The sequence below is a fragment of the Buceros rhinoceros genome, unplaced genomic scaffold, assembly GCF_000710305.1.
Source record: "Buceros rhinoceros silvestris isolate BGI_N320 unplaced genomic scaffold, ASM71030v1 scaffold5317, whole genome shotgun sequence".
Classification (NCBI taxonomy): domain Eukaryota; kingdom Metazoa; phylum Chordata; class Aves; order Bucerotiformes; family Bucerotidae; genus Buceros; species Buceros rhinoceros.
The window spans coordinates 21844-43904 of NW_010420324.1; the positions used below are offsets into that span (position 1 = coordinate 21844).

A 22061-nucleotide genomic window follows, 5' to 3' on the forward strand; every position below is an offset into this window, starting at 1 on the left:
AAGAGCAGTGGAAATCCCGTGGGCACATGCAAAGTTTGGTTTGGAAGTGGATGCAGAGTTTGACGTACTTTCTAAAGCTGCACAATTCCAAGGCTAAGACTGTTGTTCCAATCACAGAAAGACTCTTAGTAGTGCTGTCAGGAAGGTATCCTTGAGACAAGTTCCAAGGCTGTTTGTTAGCATGTTAGCTTTTGAGGTGAACAGCTGTTTGCATTCAGAGACAGTGAGCTACATAAAATCCTGGTATGTGACCATGCAGATGAAGTATCCTGCAGTTGTCTGGCCACTCAGCAGATGTCAAGCTGATTCAGGGGCAAGAAGTCTCCTTCCCACAATCTGCTGAGCAGCCTCATGAAATTCTTGTCATCAGCAGTTCTATCAGTGGAGGTAAACAGGCCTGCTTCTCTTCAGAAGAGTCCTGCAGCTGTAATTTGGGTTAGGTTTGTGTAACTTGTTAAGTTTGCTTCCAGGTGACTGAATCTGTAAGGTTGCATAGCATGGAGTTCCCTATAAATGTACCTGTGGTTGTCATTTAAACGTACTTAAGGATTACTGAAGAGCATACTGACATCTATCCTTGAATATATCACAAAGCATTCTAGTTACTAGTTTCTCTTCTTTGTAGTACTACAGTACGTATGCTGATACTATAGTTAAAACGGGAAAAGAAACAGCACTAGGCTTGCTCCATTCTATGTATCTGTGTGAACATGAGAGAAAGGGCAGTGTAAACACATAAAATCCTGTAGGACAAAATGTTCTGATTCTTGGGAACAATGCACTGTGGACCCTAATGTGAATTCATACATACGGCAAAGATCTTAAAAGTCTGATTGCAAGGAAGTAAATCTTCTCTCCCCAACGCCCAATAGTGATTTTGAGGATATCAATCAAGTTAACAGCAACCACAAAACTCTATTGGAAGGAGATGCTTACAAGAAAAACCTTGATTTGAAATTTTCCAGTGATAAGGAAGAGAGGCTTTTACAGTCAATCTTAAGAACCAAAGGTTTTCTTATGTTTTAAAACTTGGAAAAAAAAACCCCTCACAAACTAAACCACAAAAACCCCACACCTCTTCAAAAATATTTGGTATTGAATTACTCCTATGTAGTCATAATACTGACCATTTATTACAGCTGTGAATTCAATGTTTAACAGTCTTGTAGTGTAAATGCTTGTCTATTTATGATGTGTGTCTACAGTAAAGATGGGCAGAACTTTAGAGGTATTTGTAAGTATGGGAGGTAACTTAAATATTTTGATTGTCAGAAATAACTTATTTTTGTAGTTGCCGATAGTGTCGTGTTAGATCCAAGGATTGCAGCATGGCTGATAAACCCTAGCGACACAGTTCCCTCTTTTGAATGTTTAATACAGAAGTATTTTGAAAAGCCTTTTTCTATGGGAACAGCGAATACACATACAGGCACTTTGAGAAAAGCCTCGGTAAGTAGTTTGTTTTAAATTGTTTGTGGTTGGGTTAAAAGGGGAAGGAAATGATGAAAGGATTGCTTTTGCTTACAAAATATTGCAAAAAACCCCAACCCTACTGTAACGCTTTTCTGATGGAAGAAAATATTATATTGATACTACTTGTTGGGAATATAATTTTAAAGAAAGGGGAGAAGGGAAGGATTCACTGCATTCTGCCAAGATAGGATCATATTCTTCAGGAACAGCTGTAAAATTCCATTTCAAAGTCATAAATATTCAATAACATTAATGTGTAATGTTATTTTTTTTATTTCTACCTCCCTGCAAACTGGTTTCCAGCTTTCCTTTCCAAAGTGTCTAATGCCTTGTTCTATAATTCCTGTGAACTCGTAGCCTGTATTGTATTTAGTGAATTGTTAACAGTTTTGCTGAATTTCACAGCTGGTAAAGACACCCCATTAGAGAATGAGGAACAGCAGGGAGGCAAATGCATGAAAAATAGGTGGATTTTTGTTCTCAGTAAGAGAACAGCAGCAACCTAAATGATGTTTTTTTGAAATCTTTCACTTCTCAGAGTCCTTGCTTGTTCACATGTGGGTATTGTAACATGATTCTAGGGCTTCTGGGTTACAAATTCACAGATGCCAAATGGGCTTAGAGCATGGACAGAGGTCAGTTCTATCAGCATATACCCATCAATATAAACAATTCTAAGAAAACGAGAGCCAGTTTACTTTCAAACATCAGCTGTAAACTGCAGTTGTTCAGAAGCTACTTGGTGAATTAAGATATGAGTAGAGGGAATGGTCAGGCAAACAGGCAGAAGCTATAAACTTGTTTGTTATTTCCATATGCGATGTCCCCTACTGTGAGTCAGCATCCTTCATCTCATCTCTTTCCTTAGCTTGACTCAATCTTTTGTTCTTCATATATCACATCTATTCTTAGTTATCCCTTCTCAACTTTGTTATCCTGATTCCCAGCTCTGAGTTTAGTGTCAAAATCTTATTTCCTTCCTGCTCGGCTTCAGGTCTAGTTTGTTTCCTTGCCCCAACCATCTCCAGTGCCTTTATGCTGACTTCTTCACCCAGTCCCGGTTAATGCCTCCCTTTAACATCCTGTGTGGTTATTGCCCCCCACTCCTTATGCTATTAATTTGTTTCCTGGACTCTTCCACTTTGGTTGAGGTTTCTCTGTTTGCTCAGTGAGTCCCAGTTCCTCCTGTGAATCCTAGCTCTTTGCCAGATGTATCCCTTCAGCATTCTTGGTCTGGCTTTAATGGTAGTTCCTAACAGTTGTCTGTACTCCCAGAAAGATCCATGCCAAGTGATGATGATGCCTTGTGCCACACTTCTTCAGTTAAGCCCCCTCTGTATTGCGTTAGTTGTCCACCTGGCATAGTACTTGGCATCACTGCTGTTCTATTCTGTAGCCCACTACTCACCCACACATCTCTCTAGCACAGAATACGTGCCACTTGCTGCACTATGCTGTGCTTACATAAACTCCATTTAGTTTTATCTGCTGTTACCTTGAGTCATATGGTCATTTCAGGATAAAAACAGCGTGTTCTGAATGACTGCAACACTAGTGCTCCTGTGTTTTATGGTATGTGGTAGGAAAATGCGTCTGCAGCAGAGATTACCCCAAAACTCATGTAATTCTGTTTTTAGCATAAAACATAACTTCTTATAATTAATAGGTATCTCCCACACTTCTGTTACTCTTGGCGCTTCAATTCTCTTAAAAACTAGTTGGGTAAATACAGTAAAGTTCACATTACGGTTCCTCCCCAGCTGTGCACCACAATGCATCCCTCTGTAGCAATAACGTGTTCTAATTTGTCAAAATATAAACTAGTTTTCAGTCAGTTCTGCTTCTATTGTGTTTGTGCAGCAACAAGCAATTTGGATTCCTTCTGCATTCTGTTTGGATCAAATGATAGATGAGGCACTGCTTTTGTCAGTCTGCATCTGCTGTGATGTTTTGGTTCCAGACTTCTGTTTTTTCTTCAGATAATGAGGCTGTTTTGGAAACAGTAGGCCTGAGGGCACGTGATCAAGTGGTTAGATGTGCCGATGTCTCAGTCCATGCCTACCCCTACTCCCTAGAAACACAACTGAGGGTTGTGAGAAAATATTCCTGGAAACGATTTTGGTGGCAATCTTTCTGGGTTAGTTTGTCATTCAGAGCTTAATGATATCCAGGTTAGTAGAGTGATAAGCACATCTAGTTATATTGCATATATTCTTCTGGACGTTAGAATCTGGGGTTTGTTCTTTACAAAATATTTGATGTTTCATTCAAATGGAAGCATTTTCTTCATTTTCTGTGCAGTCTTAGAGGAGAATGAAAATCTGATTACAAGTAGAAATGTCCTTTTCTTTCCTTCTGATCACAGACAGACTAAAGGAAAGATTCTGAATGTATTAAATGAAACCTGTAGAACTGTGAAATGCTACCAAATCTAACTTCACTGCCCATAACTTCTGAGAGCTTCCTCTAGTAAGGAGAATGCTTTCTAGCTCAGTTTGAGTGGAGAAAGCAGAATATATTTCTTTTGGGGCAGATTTTTTTCTCCCTACTTGTGGATATTTCATGAGAGCAGTAGGGTAAACCTGTAGAACAGCTGCAGGTCTGTGGAATAAAGAAGACTTCTGCAGCTCATAGCATGAGGGCCTCTCTTAGTGATCCATCAGCTCTGAGATAGGAATGCAAGTAATAAAGTGAGTATAGAATAATTAGGATTCCTTTACTATAGGGTGAATGATAAACCTGAAGATAGTTTGCTTACAAGATGCCCTAGGAACCCTTTCAGTGCTTTCTCAGTTGAGAAATTTTTCATGTGGCTGTTTGGTTTCCTGTCTTTTTTTTTTTTTTTTTAAGAAAAAAGCCCTACCTCTTTACTATTCTTGGCAGAAAGGTGTAATTCACTTGGGAAGCAGATTTTAAGTTTATTTTCAACCCTGCCTGTGTGTACTAATTTAGTAGAAGTGATCTTGAAATACCCCGTTTGCCAGGAATCTAGGTCAATCTCCAGTAATGAGTCCAGTGACGAAGAAATGGTGAATGTTACTAGTCTATCTTTTAAAGCAGTGAGGATTCTATTAGCCTCAAAACTGGTTTCTCCTCTGAGTCCTCCATGTGATGAACACTACACTCGTATTGTCAAACATAGTAAGCTTAGTCTCCTGCAGTTATACTTGCTATTGGGTTGGGGTTGTTTTTCCCCAAACTGTTATGGACAGAAATCTTCCATTCAATACTGAACTGTGTCTGGGATTGTTTTCTTCCATTCCACATTTCTGTACTTGCTCAAAATTCCGTAGTCTTAGGGGTTTAATGCGGGTTTTCCCTGACAGATTACTCTCATCAGTCTTTGCTTCCAGGGATTTTTTCCTTTTTTTTCCTTCCTATTCATTATATAAACCCAGAACTATACTAGAATCTTTACTAGAATCTTTCTTAGATGTCTTAATTACCCTTATTAAAATATTGCCTTATTTTAAATGAATCCCACATCTACCTTTTGGATAGTCAGATGCTGAGTGCAGGGTGTGGAGCTCTAGGGGATTTCACTAAACTGAGTGAGCATAAATTGGAAGTAATGTATGCAGAGTAGTTTCAATTTACAAAGAGATCTAGGAATCGTTGTTGCTGGTTTTATGTTGGTTCAATGGGTAGCAGCAGCCAAAAAGCAGACAAAATATAGGCACCATAAGGAAAAGTATTGAGAACAAAAAAAGGAACATTATTATTTTGTCATAGAAAACCTTGGTGCATCCAAGTCTTTGAAGACTGTGCAGTTTTGATCTCTGTATTTCAAGAAAGGCACAGTGGGCTTCTGAAAGGTCAGAGGATTGAACAGCTGCTTTATAAGGAGGATGTTGAAAAAAATCTAGTTATTTAAGACAGAAAGACTGAAGGGCATTATACTAGCAGCTTTCTAAATTATTAAGGCAGTGGATAAAGTGAATGCAGTGGTATGGTACTATTTGGCAAATCCTGCAGTACTGTAACTGTGATGAAACTAGGAGGAGATGGTGTTAAAAACTGGTAAGTTGGTTTTTTTTTTTTAATGTGGTTAGCAATGAAGTCTGCAATCTAGAGATAAACAAGAAAATGTTGAATGTATTTTTAAGCCATCAAAACCTGCACTGTCCCTTAAAGATACTAGTTTAACTTAATGAAAAGATGTCGAAGTCTGCAAATTAAGCAGGTTCCATTAAGCCAATTTCTCTACACCTAGTGTGCATGAAAATAATTTATATATAATTCTCTTCATAGAAACTGTTATGCTCTACAACTTATTCTTCTAAACTGAATAAACCTGGTTAATCTCTTTCTCTGTAGGTCATGTTTTCTAAACTTAGTATTATTTTCCATTCTATTCTTTAACCTGTCTGACATTTCTTAATGTCTGTCATAAAATATTGTCATCAGGTTGCCCCAATACTTCAGTTACGTCCTCAGCAGTATTTAACAATGGAGAATAAATGTCTCTTTTTACTCAAATAATCCTTAGTTTAATTTCACTATTTTACATAAAAAAAGTAAGAGCTATCATAACATGTCGTACTTAATTCCATGTAACCTGTTTTCCTGCCTCCAAGACAGACTCCAGGTGCGTGATTCTTGGGGAGGTGTATACAGACAGGCAAGCACATAACTTCAGTCTTCTAGAATGCTGTTCAAGGTTCTGTAGTTTGTGGCCCAGGAATTTTACAGGATGCTGCTAGTGTTTTTGCACTTAATGGCTTGGATATAAATTTATTCCGTAATTCTGATTGGCCATCGTTAAAGATACTGGATGCAGGAAAGAAAATCTGTGTCTGCAGCATTTTTCACACTCTCGTCTTTTCTTGCCAGGAATTTAGTAATGCAATACAGCACTTTATTGTTACTTTTTGTGTATTAGATAAACAACTTTAATAGGTTGACAGTAAGTTTATTTTTAGTGATGGTGTTCTTGGAGCAAAGGATCAGATTCTGAGTGTCTGTATGCATTTCAAAATGGTCTTCTAGCCAGCTGAATGAGGTGGCATGGCTCTGTGCAGAACACCTCTGGAACAGAAGTGAATAGTTGAGGCACAGAAGAGTGGTACTGCTGATAGGAGAAAGAAAATGTCAAGGAGTTTTCCCCCATTTACAAATAGTAATAGAATTCTGGCTTCAGTGTCAAAGGCACCGTAGTGATGCTATTTCTCCATACTTGGTCTGTGCAAAATGTAAATAAAGGAACAGCTAAAATCTTGAATAGTCATGACTTGCGCTGCTCTGTTGTCTGACAAACATTTCATCATCTAAATGTTACTAAAATGTAATGGGAGACATACAGAAAAATATATTTATATAGTTTAATCCCTTTTAAAATGGTCAGTATTCTAAATGTTTTTATGTTAGCATTGAAATTATTGTGTTTTTTTAAATTTATTTATATCAGTATCAGAACTTAGGTGTGGACTTGGAGAATCTTTATAATGTAATGATGGACCTTACTCATGATTTAAAGGTAAGATATAAAAAACAAGTTATTCGGATACAACTTTTGAGGTGTTATCATGAATTAAACAGAGTTAATAAAGAGCTTCTCATTCAAATCAGTATCTCTACTCAAATTAAACAGAAGGTTTCAATCTTTACTGGTTTACAGTGCTGGTCAACATTTAAAATAATGTTGCCCACCAAGTTTCCTATTTTTTCCAGGAGGACAAAATAGTTAGTCTCAAGGTTAATCTTTAGAAGAAACTTTTCCTCTGCAACAATTAACTAATTATTTAAATATTTAAAGATTCTAAGAACAGGAAACATTCAGAATGTTGTCACTTTTGGTATTTTATAGCTATATGAAGCAGTCCAAAAAGTGTTAATAGAGCTAAAACAGAGTGTAGCTGGTTTTTGTGAGGTATTCGTTGGGTACAAAACCTCTCAGCATATCTCTTGCTGTAGGTTATATTAGTCAAACACTGGAACAGATTTCCTAGCGAGGTGGTCGATATCCCAAGTCTGTCAGTGTCTGAGAGGCATTTGGATAATGCTGCTAACGTGCTTTAACTTTCATTCTGCCCTGAAGTGGTCAGGCAGTTAGACTAGGTGATCGTGGTAGGTCCCTCCCAAGTGAACTATTTTATTCTATTTTAGCCCTTATTGCAATGCAGAATGCATCTCAAGATGTCTTCTAGTGGGTTGGTATTCTGTGGGGATTTTTTTGTTTTTTTCCCTGTAATCATATACCTGGAAAATTGTTGGAATTTAGGAATATGCTTAGGTTCTGGTGAAAGGTACGTCATAGGGCTTTTCCTTGAAATTGGTGGTAACAAGTAGGGCTTAGACCATTCGTTAATGGAGCCATGTTAATCTGGATATGAAAGTGGCCCAGCAATATGATGAAACATTCTGTGAAGGAAGGCAACAGGGCAACACCAAAGGCACAGAAATACGGAAGACATAGAACCAGAGAGCCAGCCTACAGGAGGAGTTTTGAGCCAAGTGTTGCCTCAGTGGTTAGAGATAAAACAGGTTTCCTGTTCTTTGTAGCTAAAGTGGGTATATAACCTTATCTTTTATTTTCTTCCTTATGAAAGCAAGGTTATGAATTCCGAATGGTTGCTTGTTCAGGTGAATGAAGAAAATGGGATAACTCTGTCCTATTACAATGGAGCTTGCTCTTAAAATAAGCCATTTAGAAAAATGAGTTATGTATAGTTCTTTAATACTATTCCTGTACAAAATTACTATTACAAAATGTATTACTATTCCCCACAAAATGAAGTGATAATGGGTTATAGGTTTTAGATACTATAATTCACACTAAATAGTATTTCATTCTCCAAATAGTGTTGTCATATAAAAAAGGATTATGCAGAAAGTTAAATACTGCTTACTGGAAAACAGTTCCCCATGATGACACTACTATACGTTTTAAGATTAAAATTGACTGATACTGAAGCATTTATTTGTATCTTGATTTACAGGTTCAAGGTTTGTGGAAATTATTTTGCGCATTAGAGCTTCCACTTATCAAAATTCTGGCAGGTATGAAAGTTCAATTCAAAACGTGAATCTTTGCTGTTTTCAGACAGCTGCTGACTATGCTCAGGTAGAATGTTAGGCCTCTGAATACCAAATGTTATATTAGCCTCAAAACAGCTGTATGAGTTCGAGTTTCCATTTCACCATCTAAGCAGCATGTAAGATTGAAATTGTCAGTTGTAAGTGTTCTCAGTATATAATTGTATTTACAGTGATGGAAACACACCAAATACATGTGAACAAACAGGAACTGAAAAAAACATCAGAGATTCTGGGGGTAAATCTTGTCCTTATTTTTTCCTTTTGAAAATTGTGTAGCATTGTCTTTCTGTCTTTACTGAGGATAACTGATTAAAGAGAGGAGGAATCTTTTTTACTTTGCCACATTTTGCATGACAGTTTGGGGTTTCTACTGTCTTTATTATTATAAATATAACTAAGGATAATTTTTAAGATCTTTTCATGTTTATTTAGGCAAGCAAAAAGGAGGCAAGACTTCATTAGTCTTGCCCCAGAACTGAGATTGCTTTGCAAAATGCATGGGTCTTTTGGGTAATGTTGTAGAGAAAGAATTGTAATGACTCTTTTTGAACCTACAGCTACCATAACCATCTTCCTGGGAAGTGATAGATATTTCTATCTCTCTTTGTAAATAAAACATGCGTTACAACTTATGTGTTCAGAGAGTTCCAGGTTTGCCATTTCCCCATTGATTAAAAATAGCTACAAGAGAATTCTATTTTGTAGCATAAAAACTGACTAGATAATCACAGTGATCTGACAGGTTATTAATTTGCCAGAATAATTTGCATAGCTCTGTTTCTCACAGATCTCTGTAGTCTTCAATAACCTAAATTATTTTCCCACAAATTTCAGTACTTTTTGCTACAATAAATCCCCCTTCCCAGATCATGAAGAAATACAAATTAAAGAATATATAAGCAGTCTACTAAACCAAATGTTGATAGCCAGCGATGATTACTCATTATCCAGTACGCTATATTTAAATAGAAGTCCAATACACTCATTAACTTAGGAAGCAGCAGATATTAGAGCAAATAATAAGCAGAGTAATTCTGATGTACTTTATTATAGTTGCGACTCAAAGAGCTTGAAAAGGAAGCTCATCAAGTTGCTGGAGAACAATTCCTTTTGACCAGCAGTAGTCAACTCAGAGAGGTAATATTTGTACAAACTAATATGTAAGTTGTGAGTTCTGTAAATTGTTACTGATGCAGAGGAATTATAAAGCATTTAAGTTAAATACAACTTCACAGTTTTTTTTCTTCAATGTTAATTATTTTCTGATTTTAGTGGAGGCCATATCAATTTTCATAAATCTGGCGATGTTGGAGAATCTATCCTTGATTGTATTTACAAAAATGATTTTCTAAATACGCTACTTTTATAATAGCTAAAATAAAGGTTTAACCTTTTCAGTTCTGTGTTCTCTCTGCTACAGTATGCTCTATTTTCCTTGAAAATTGTTTACTAGACTGAAGTTCAGGCACCAAATAATTTTCCTTTCTGTTTCAGTACTAGAAATACTGAAACTTCTATGTGTTTTTTCTTACTGTAGGTACTCTTTGAAAAGTTAAAACTGCATACACTGTGTGAGAAACTTCACAGAACTGAAATACAACAGCTTGTGTCCACCTCAGAAGTTGTGGTGAGATGGGGAGGGGTTTTAAAACTGCATGATTTAGCAAATCTTCTAAGTTATATTTCAACAAAACTGTCATTTGTCTGAAGTTTTCCTAACAATCTTCATTTATTTTTCTATTGTACCGATCATACTTCATTTACTTATGCCAGAAATGAAAGTTGCACTCCATGATGGAGAAGAACAAACTACCTCCTGAGGCTAAACTTTAGCTATAAACCAGGATTAAAAACTTTAGTACTAGCAAGTATTTAAGACCGTCTTCCTCAGAGGAGGGGGACTTTCTTACTGGACAGATTTTGGTGGCTCAGTATGACTGACTGGTTGGGTGCAAGATACCCCTGGTGCAAGAAAAGAACATTAATGTAAAATCTGCTGGTGAAGGAAATAGCAACCCAGAATTTCTCTTTACTGGCAGGAGTTTTGGACTAAAACCATGTTGTAATCTTTTTATGGACCCTTAACTCATTCATTCATGCTAGTATGAGAGGTCTGTAGGAAATTATTTGAAACGTGTGGTATGAATTGGGAGTTGTTGCTTTCTTTGTATGATCCAGTGTCGTACTTGCTACGTGCATGAATTTTCCTCAGGTTGTTTTTTTTTCTCTGTGGAGATGCTTGTTTTCAGTTAAGAGTGGTTGCATTTCAAGTCAGATCTGTAGATTCTTCATAGAATCTTGTTCCTTTAGAGAAATAATAACCAAACAGTTTAGGTACTTTGATACACAAGACATCAAATGTATCCTCAGATTCAGTGCAGTAAATATTGCATATATGAAGCTTCTCTAGTTTTTTTTCTGTTAGTGTTGGAGCAGATAATTTTCGGCAATGCAGATGTTTATGTGTGCAGAAAGTGCACGCAAGTGCAGAAACCTGTCAAAACCATTTGTCTAAAAATTATGAAATCAAGACCAAACGGCAGACTGCTTGGTAACTTGAGGCAAGTGTGGGTACCCCTTCTTTTTCATAGAATCATAGAACCATTTAGGTTGGAAAAGACCTTTAAGATTATCAAGTCTAATTATAAACCCAGCACTGCCAAGCCCGCCACTTAACCATGTCCCTAAATGACACATCTACACATCTTTCAATTATCTCCAGAGATGGTGACTCCACCACCTGTCTGGGCAGCCTGTTCCAATGCTTCACAACCCTTTTGGTAAAGAAATTTTTCCTAATATCCAACACAAACCTCCCCTGGAGAAACTTGAGGCCATTTTCTCTTGTCCTGTCCCTTGTTACTTGGGAGAAAAGACCAACCTCCACCTCGCTACAACCTCCTTTCAGGTAGTTGTAGAGAGCAGTAAGGTCTCCCCTAAGAACCGTTACCTGCTCTGGGAATCAACTTCTCCGTGACTAAAAGACTGATCCAGGATGACTTTTATGACACCATTACTTGGATCTGCTGAGGGTAGGAAAGAATGAAGGCTTCCTTGGGCCTAGGGTAGGAATGCTTGCAGGACATGATTCTTTTATCAGTATTTTGTCCATTCAGCTTGGCAAGAAATTTTTTCCTCTAAAACTTACTCTAAGACTGTTAAATAATACAGCTTAACAGAAAAGTATACCAATAATTCACATTTTTTATTTTGCAGCTACATAAATTGAAAGATCTTCATCCTTTGCCTAAGATAATTTTAGAATACCGTCAGGTGAGCTGACATTTTTCACATAATGTAGTTGCACTGAAGCAAAAGTAACAAGAAAGATAACATTTACAGCTAAAAAATAAAAGTTGACTTGAATGTAAGATCTTTCAAATATTCATTTAATTTAAAATTTTGAAGTTGTAGGTATTCTTCAGAGTTTTTAAATGTAATGTTTATACTTCTGCTTTGCAGTACATTAGATTATAGCTACCAAACAACTCTGCTGCAAAAGCAATTGGAAAACTTCACTGTTAAATCCATCTAGTGCTATAAAGTGCACTCAGGGAAAAACATTTCTTTTTTTTAAATTCTGAGGAAATACTCTGCAGAAAATGAAGGACAAAGTTATGTGTTTGTTTAGGTGACGAGCCTCCTGAAAATCTGAACAACCTAGTTGGTCTGCTCCCTGTTTTTTCAGTGGATGAGTTTCCAAGTTAAAAAAAAAAAAAAAGTATGTGGTTTTTTGGGGGTTTTTTTTTTGTGTGTGGGTTTTTCTTGGGTTTTTTTTTTGTGCAGTTTATTGACCTTGGGATATAAGGTGTAAAGGAATAAATCCCAATAGTTCATTTACTAGCATCTGCAAAGAATAGGCTTTAGGGTATAACCGAGCACTTGCCTTACTTGTGCTAGTAGGTCAGGTATACATCCATTGTTTGCTAAGATAAAACTGTCTTTTAAAAAGAGTCTACAAAACAAGTTAATAAGCATTTGAAAATCAAGGTCTTTAATTTGAAAAATCTCTTATTTTATAAATAAAGCATTTACCTAATCTTTTATGTAATTTAGGTTCATAAGATGAAGTCAACTTATGTGGACGGACTACAAACGTGCATGAGAAAGGTAGAAATATAAAAAGTAGCTCTAATACAGTATTTCAAATTTATCATAAAAGAATGTGAAATAATTGTGGTGTTTGCAGTTTAAGAACTTCACATATGGAAAATTATAAAGTATTTTGTTTTGATTTTGTAGTCCTGAGTTTTTATTAGTGCTGCTTATATTAAATTAAATTCAGATATATGTTGTCTTCATCCTTTTCTTTTGGGGGATTTTATTTTACTTGACTACAGGGATTTATTTCCTCTACATGGAATCAGACAGGAACTGCGACTGGAAGACTTTCAGCCAAACACCCAGTAAGTGAGCCTACTAGAAGATTTACATTTTAATTGGAATTAAATTATAGGATTTATATAAAATATGTAACATTACATGAACTGGTCAGTTTCATTTAAGTCTAGCAGTTGCCATATTGTATGTAAATGGTTGACAGAAAAAGCTTATTAAACGGGTGTTTTACTCTAGAAAATTCTTAGTATTTTCTGTTATCTGTGGATCGGAATTTCCTATCATTGCCTGAAATTTACCTGAAGTAGAGGGGTAGAATTGTGAGCCAGGCATGTACTCTCTAGATTGCCACTGAATACTTCTTTGTAATGAATCCCTGGTGTTCATGGACCACTCCGTGTAAAGGACTGGTGAGCCCTGGAAGATACCTGGGGATTGTGGAAAAGAAGCTCTTTTCCTCTGGAATTTTGCTTCAGGCCTCATAGTTGAGATCCTTTCTCTGGCTCTGCTGTCACTCTGGAAATCTTGCCAGATGCTTATATGACTGACGCTTGGGTTCTTCGTGCTTCCTCTCTTGTGTTTGGCTATAATGATCTCCATGTACATGCTGGAATGTGTTTGATTTGGCTTTTTGACTGCTAGAGGCTTGCGTGGGTTTTTTTATTTTTTTGCCAAAGTGGTGTTTTTAAGAACATGTTTGAATATATTTTATTGTACTGTTTCACATGGAGTTTAGGAAGCATACTGGCCTTTATAAGGACTGGTGAAGACTTTTATGTTCCACTTTTGTTGTAGCCCATAGCCACATGGCTGACTTTGCAGGACCTCCTGTGGGAGGAGACAGGGTGGCAGACTGCTTCAGGGGCTCAAGTCAAGGTATAGGCAGGGAATAGCAGTAGAAGAGTAGTTATTACCAACATACGTAAATGTTCTGTTTGTTTTAATCATGTCCTTTCTTAGCCAAGACCTGACCTCTGGACCTGTGGAAGAGGGGATATAGATGCTGACGTGGGACTTGGCTCATGAAGGCTAGAGGGAACCCACAGGGCTGTTGTCCTTTTAACTTGTGCCCAAAAGTATTGTTAGTTCTTAATCATGCAGGTTTGAGTACTCCTTATCTATGCAGATAAGCTTCGTGGTACAAATGGCAGTAGAAGCTTTCAGCAGTCTTGGAAGAAAGGCCATGGTCTTCCACAGCTCTATCTAGGAGCAGGGATGTTAGATGTAACAGTTATGTTGTGATCACCTTGCAGGAGTGGGCTGATGTGGTTTCTTGCAAGCCCTGACTGGTATCGTGTCTTTTGGAATTCTGGCAGAAACCTGTCCTGGGAGATTCTCATCCTCACAGTACTGGTGGCTTCCTTAGCTCTTCTTTTACCTTTCTTCACAGTTCAGGTTCCATTTATATCTTCCTACCCTCATGGTACGTATTTCTATACAATTTCTTATGAAACAATGTGTAGGAAGTCCTTGTTATCACTGAGTAAAATTCTAGGATTCTGAATGAACAATGAAATGGAGGAGTATTACCGCTGCTCCTGCTTCTCATGTACCCAGATGGGGGCAAGTGATGGGAGATGATGGAAACAATGATGACGAAAGTCACAGATTGCTAACTGTTCTGATGCGATGCACTGGCGTTTACAAGCCTGAGCTGACCAGACAACCGTCTTGAACAACCACATACAAGACAAGGTGACCTTTGGCCCATCACGCCAAGAAAGACACAAAATCTACTTCTGTTAAAGGTTGATTTTTCTCCAAAATAATGCTGCTGAAGTTAGCATCCAGGAGTGTAAGGCTGGCTTTTCCTTAAAAGCAAAAACATTGGCATGGCTTTTTTTGTGCGTGAAATGTTTATGGAACTTGCACCATCTGTTTCTGAATCATTTATTGATATAGAAGATATACTGCAGTGCCCAGTCACCTAACTAAGTGTTAAAGGATTGGGAAGATTCTTGCCAGAAATCATGAATATTATGGATATTTTTGCAGTTACTATGTCAAATTTTAGCTGAGTATTTGCTGAGGTAGTTTATTTTTAACCGTGTTTTAAAATGCTTTAAGGAGCGATAAAGCAAAAGAGAAGTGTAAATCAGATAAAGTGAGAAGTCAAATGAAAAAAACAAGCTATTTGATGCAGTGGTTGTGGGAGGTGGGGTTCCAAACAAAGGGCTTTTTTTATCTTTCCTTTGTTTTATAAAGGTAATGGATCTTTCCGTCCTCTTTTAAGGCATTAAATGGAGTCTGGGCTGCATTTGCTCACAGGTTTTAGGGGAAATGACGAGACATTAGGTACAGAGCGGAGTTTCTCTTTCAGTTAAACTCTTTCAGACAAATCCACATCTGATGTATGGATTATGTATATATTTGGCTTTATGTGGGTTTCTTTCAATAGATAAGCTTATTCACATGAATTTTTATGAATTCTGAGTTGCAGCAACTTAGAGGGGGTTTCTTGGTAGAACTTTTCTTTAGTGGCTCTCTATCTATACATCTATTTTAGTTTAACTGTGCTCTCTGTTTTCTTCTCGTTTGGTTTCTTCTTCTACAATACGTGTCGCATAATGAATGCATTTTTCACAGATAACAGAGGGTTAGGTAATAATACAGTACGTTGTTAAACAGAGACACGTTTGATATTGAGGTCTCCTGCTATAGCATTGTAATTGTCTATTTGCTATTCTATGACCACCTGCGTATCTGAAGCCTAAAAATAAGTGTAAACTCTAAAATTCTTCAGTCAGTGTCTCTTCAGTAATATACCCATAGGCTAGTTATTTTTTGTCCTCTGTGATGGATTGCTTACGACTCTTAGGGGGAGTAAATCAGGTTTATTATTTGAATACGTTACTTTAATTTTGTGTGTATGTGTTAGTCTACACTACATTAGTATACCCCTTTATTATATTGCTCATAGATAACTTTCCTATTAAATAATTTTTTTACATTCATAAAGACTTGTTTATGTTCTTCAGGACTACCTTGAAATATCACTTTCCAGCCTCTCACGTTTTAAAGCAAAGATAAGTCATGACAAGTAGAAAGGCATAAAGCCAACTGAGTTCAAGGCTTTTTGAGCACGAAGAGAGAAATGCGAGCTCTAGATATAAAGATTGCATTTAATTGGTTGCTATGATTTGGTTTAAGATGTAAACTTCAGAGTTAGAATCAGATATTCTGTATCAAGGTTTCTTTTCCCTCAGGCTTCTGCAGTGGAGAGAACTGAAATGATACTAATGAGTTTGCACTTCCACACTTCAGAAGATGTTTGTATCATTAAACTAAAAAGTATAGAGCTTTGGGCTTCAGGGGGCATTTCCTTTCTTTTAATAACAAAAAGTTATGCTGAATATAAATAAAATTTTTTACTTTCTCAGACCAAGTGAAAAAAAATTTAAGCATTCCTATTTCTCCCCAGGAAAAATTATTTCACCAGTTTGTTCCAAAAGGCAAATAAATAATTTAACCTGTCAATCAAAGAAGCATGTTAGCCTTTAATTTGGAAAGCAGAAATATAATTTGAAAGAGAAGCTAATTAGGCTGTGTTGAATATTAATGTGCTCACAGAAGAACCATAAAACCCCTAAAATATGGACTATACCTCAGTGTCTTCATCAGATGTAAGTAATATTTCCTGATAGTGATTTCATGATAGGGAATAGCATGCTCATTTATTAGAAAATATGTGTTATTAATAGTGTTTGGAATAGGAATAATAAATTATCAGTCTGGTTTTCATCCTAATGGGAGAGGCAATCTCTTGAAGTAGAGACCCCTCAGAGCAATTGCCAGCAAAAATGATTCTGTTCTGTCAATTAATTCAGCAAACCAGTTTTTCTGATGATCCACATTCTATCTTTGTTAATTCACTCCAGAAGACAGCCCAGAAGGGAGTGGACTAATTCTCACTGAGGTAAAACTCAAATGTAGTTTTGGAATAGTTTTGGGATCGCTTATGGGCAGGGGGGATGAGACGCTGCCTGTTTGTCTCCCTTTCGTAACACTATCCCAGTAGGTTTTCCCTCCTTAGCAAACCCCCGTGTGCACACCAAGCAAGGTGGATGGTCAGAGTCATGCTATCAAAACCATCGTGACAGCTCTCAAATTTCAGGCATTTTGTCCCAGCCCTCGTTCAAGCTCCAGGCCAATCAGTGATACTGCTAATACCATTTCTCAAAGTTTATAGTCACAGCTGGATTCCAGCGCAAACAGGCTGTTCTACAAGGTATTTCAGTGGTGGTGAGCTGCTGTACAAATTCGAAGTGTCCTGGTTTTCTCTTCCCCTTTGCTTCACAGCTCTTAGAAGGCTTTGGCAGAGCTGATGCAATGTAAGGAGCCTTTTTTTCTCTTCATTTTTTCCTCTTCACTCTTTTTTTTTCTCTTCTTTTTTTTCTTTTTTCCTCTTCACTCTTTTTTTCTCTTATTCTTTCTTTTTTCCTCTTTCCTTTTCTTTTTTCTTTTTTCTTTTTTCCTCTTCTCTCTCTCTCTTTTTTTTTTCTCTCTCTCTTTTCAAAAATGAACCAATGCTTTGGCTCTTTTGAAACTGCACTATTAGGAATATAGTTTTTGTAAACTTGTTTTCATACCCTGTCCTACTGAAATGAATGTTGACTTAAAATGGGCTGACAATATGGGTCTTACATTTGCCTTGATCTTACTTGAGTTTGTTTTCTGGTTTTTTTTTTTAATGTATGTTTGTTGGAAAGCACTGGGGGTAGAGACTAGTCGAACATACCACAGGTTCATATAAAACACCTTGTCAAAAGTCTTCTACAATGTCACCTAGGCTAACAAAATCATTTTAAAGTATGCTCTGATGTGGACTTTGCTAAGACAACCTACCATTACTTTAGTGGAGTTGAGCATGTCTGTGTGTTTTCTTGGACCTTTGCAGCAAAGCAATTCAGTGTCATCTTTTCTAGGCAGTACAAACAACTATCACTCAGATCAGACGATACGCTGTTAGAGGTCGGAGTGTGCTTGCTGGTTGTTATAGTTGGCCTGTGTTCTCCGAGTATCTCTTGCATTCAGAATGTATTTTTGTGCTGTGTTTCTTTTCAGTGTATTTATTCCAATACTCTTGAGTCATGCTGATTATAACTGCACTAATGGCACTAAAATAGTATCTGATTTTATGAATATTTAGAGTTTTGATGTTTTTACAATCTCTTTTGCTGTTGCTTTGTCTTTTTGGAGTATATTTTAGAGAAGGCTTTAGCATTTAAACCATATTTACCAGACTTATATTTGTTTACCATACTTACACTGTCTCTTCCTTCCTCACTCATCACAGGTTTTGTTTTAAAAGGAAATTTTACTTGAAAATGCGTGAATGAACACATTTACAAGACTTTAGTTCAGTTACATCCATGATGCAGATTTACACGTTAACATTACAATAGGATGTTTGTAGTTATTGATGTGACAACTACAGTATGAAAAGTCAGTCGTATCATAACACTCATGTCTGATGCTCTAGAACATCATCCTGCTGATTTATTATCCAAATGCAGAAATAAGGTTTCTGCATTATAGACCCTTCTTCTCTTAGCATCTCAAGTGCTCATAGTATCCTTTTCTGTGGTACAGAGAGTGCCAAAGATATGCATGTAGTAACACTCCTGATCTGTATGAAGTATTAATCTCATGGTGAGTGTGGCGTATCCAATACATGGTCTACGTTATAGCACAATGTTTTCCATTTGGCTCAGTCAAGCTTGGAGCATCATCTGGGCTGTAATTCTGTAGTAACAAGATCAGATCAATCTTGTATATAAATTCTCTTCTATTTGGTATTATCTTTGTATGTATGTGTGTATGTATGTATGTTCTCTTTGTTAATTTAAAGGTAAGTGTAGCCAGTATGAATCTACTTCTATGCAGCAATCAACATACAAGTTGCTTGCATTTTCATAGAATCACAGAATCATCTGGTTGGAAGAAACCTTTAATATCATCAAGTCCAGTCATTCACCCTGTACTGCCAGGATCTCTAAATCATGTCCCTCAGCACCACATCTACGCGGCTTTTAATTTTTATTATTTTTTTATTTATGCAGGATAAGATAAGGAGTCTGTCACTATTTCTTCTACAAACTAAATGTAAGCACAGAGAGATATAGAGCAATGAACAGTTCAAAAATGAAAGATTCTATACAACTCTGAAAAATATGAGCTGAAATATTTTTAGCATGTTATGAAATATTGACTGTGGAGGCCGAATTCCTCCTTCACTCTCCTTCAGTTTCTGGCAAAGAGCTCCTCAGGGAATCTTAGACTTGTAGAAATGGGAGAAAAAAAAATTCCTGTAGTATTTTCTTGTGCTGGAGAGATGGTGACACTTGTTTCATTACAATTTGAAGATACTGCATTTCAATACACCGTGTATTAATTAAATTGTTAGTACTGTTGTTGAGTGGGCTTTGTTAAGGTAGTTGGTTATATGCTGATTGATTTTATCTTTTGAATGGTGTTTGCCAGTGATGTTTTGGGAGCACTGCAGGTAGAAGGAAAAACTATGCACTGAATATTTTAGAAATTCATGCTGGAATAGAGCTAGTGCTACTGCCAGTCTATTTTTCTCTGATATGAATGTGACTGGAGCACATAGCTAACAAGAAACAAAATTGGTGTCTCTTTGATCAAAATAATTGGTTTTTTAGGTATGTAGCTTTCCACTATCCTACAAATCAAAAGATGTTTTCAAGTGAATTATAGTAATATCTATGACTTAGAGTATTCTATTTATGGCACTTAATCTATATATACATTGTGTTGTGTCCCTTGGAATTTTATTGTCTGATTCCGTGTAATTTTAGATTAGTTTAAGAGCAATGTTAGCGTGGTATTTTGGTTACAAGAAGCAAGTAGTGCTATTCACTTCTAGTCTGTCACAATCTTCATTCTTCCACTGTTTAGCCATACAAATGTAAGTTCCTGGCTGAGCACTTTTCTTATGCTGTTGGCACATGCTGTCATCCCCTGAACGCTCAGTGAGGTCACAGTCGTGGTCCTTCTGTACTGAGGAGTTTAATACAGCCCACGTACTACTGAGTTTGTTTTGACTGTCCTCATCCGTGAGGCAGCTGCTTAGATGGACTCTTCAGCCATGTGCAGAAACACATGAATGATCTTCGTATTAGTTTAAATATTTGTGTGCCTCTTTGTTATGAAGTTGTCTGTTGATACCTCTTGTGTGTTGATTTAGAGTTTAGAAATTCTGCTTGAAGTTTTTTTTTTTTTCCAATTCTTCATATGCACTATCCTATCAGTGGGACTTTTTAGATACAGAACTCAAAGCTTGGAGGCTTATGTTCCAAGAGGGCAATTAAATAGGAAAAAGAAAAAAAAAAAAAAACCCATCTCAGGCAGACAAGCCATGTCTTGTCTTGCAAGCTCTCAAAAGTGAGAGATGTTAGCATATTCCTCTAATGGCCGAATTCCTTTTTGCAGTACAAAATATAGTCTAATTCTGATCTCAGCATAGGTTTCATTATGTTTTAGCACAGCAGAAGTATTTCAACAGATTATTTTGCTATGCAGTGTTCTACTGTACATTGTTCTTCTCCCATTCTGCTTCTTGGTCAGCAAAAATTACTTCAAAAAGATCTGAGAGTTCTGATAAGACAAAAAAATGGAGGAGACAGAAATGGAGAATGCTAAAAAGAATGGATTGTAGGAGAAGATCAGAAGTTAGGTACAGCAAAAGAGACTTCTTGTCTTGAATGGTCCAGTTTTCAGACTACTGATTTTCAAAATCTTTGTCGTTGGCATCCCAAAGAATTTCAGGAAAATTATCTTTGTAGCTCTACATACCTATTACATTCAGCTTTCTCTGCTCTTGGTTCTTATTTTCTTTGTCAATGAGTGGAAAATTTGCCGATTCTTTACTACTTCAGCATCCTTTCATAAAACTGGAGGAAATTTCACCTGGGGTTTTGAAGATGGATGCACTCTTCCAGGTTTGGAACAACATCAACAACAAAAAATAGTGGTTTAAGGGTCACTGAAGATAGACAGAATAGGACAGAGATCATCTTGCTGATTCCCATGTTGACTTGTTGTCCTTAGTTCTCCTGTACTAACATGTCCATCTGCTGGCTGTGGCTTTTAGGAACTTTCGGTTAAGGACTCCTTCTATCAAATCAGGAGTTGTCCTCTCTTCAGTGTGAGCAAAAAAAGAGACAGTGGTTATTCAGGTTTCCTTTAAGCCGTCCTATCAGCCTCTTGTTCACAGTCTTTTGTAGCCTTTTAGAGGAATGCCCTGCTAACATACGCTCAGTAAATACCTCAGTGCATGGAATAATCTTGTTTGAGATGCTAAATTTTACCCTTTCATAAAATAACTGTTACATCTTTTCTTTAGAAAGTAAATTCCTCCAAACTTGAAATCTTGTAATTTTTCCTGCATTTGAAGGTCTAGTATTCGTACCTGTGGACAATATACCCTTGACACTGAAGCTATAATATACAGCCAATAGACAACTAGTACAATATTTTCTGGCTCCAACTGACACTCAAAGGGTTGTTTAGCACTGTTTTTTCACTAAAACCAAATCGTATCTTCAAGTTTGTCCCCAAGTTTAATAGCCTCCTACATTAATGAACATTAGTTCATTAGAATTTATGTTCTGAGTATAATTTTCTTTCAGGAAAATGAACTGATATAAGCAATTAAATTTAATCAGTTTATATATGGGAGACAAAAGCAGCCTTGGCCCCTTGGAAAGATATGCAGAGCTGCATATATACAAACTCCCTTGCGTGCTGTGCAGAGGTTAGTAATCTGTCAGTATATAACCAAGCATCTGGGCTGAGCCCGTTATTTGATGAAATGGTTTGTCACAAAGTATGTCAAATCAATAAATTAGTAAACTAAAGTATTTTTATTATTTTAAAAGTCAGTCATTGTCTCCCTTCTCCTGTGCTGCTATTACCTGAGGTCATTGCCAGGTCTAAATTTTGAAGCATAAGGCAGAAAGAGGATTAGTCATAGGAAATCAAATGCACTGTTCTTATGACCAACTCTCTGAAGTAAGACGACGGTATTTTTGGTTGTCCTTTTCTTCTTCCCTTGTATTTACTTTGAAAGCTGCTTAAGCTTGTGGAAAGGTAATGAATGACTTCCAAGTCTCCCACTTGACTGGCATCTAAAACCTTGATAATTCTGTGCTGCTGGGTAAGGCAAGAAGGGATGGCGTTACTTTTGA

At 36.9% G+C, this 22061-nt stretch overlaps 1 protein-coding gene across 1 annotated transcript in view; it reads left to right on the plus strand.

Annotated features, from left to right (window-relative positions):
• Positions 1-22061, plus strand: part of POLN (polymerase (DNA directed) nu) — a gene marked incomplete at its 3' end in the record, with an annotated part of 64193 nt that overhangs the window by 11988 nt on the left and 30144 nt on the right. The window contains 9 exon segments of the mRNA XM_010139261.1: positions 1292-1449; positions 6881-6949; positions 8412-8472; positions 8682-8746; positions 9565-9648; positions 10049-10138; positions 11728-11784; positions 12568-12621; positions 12852-12917. Coding sequence (XP_010137563.1) covers positions 1292-1449; positions 6881-6949; positions 8412-8472; positions 8682-8746; positions 9565-9648; positions 10049-10138; positions 11728-11784; positions 12568-12621; positions 12852-12917 — 704 coding nt within the window.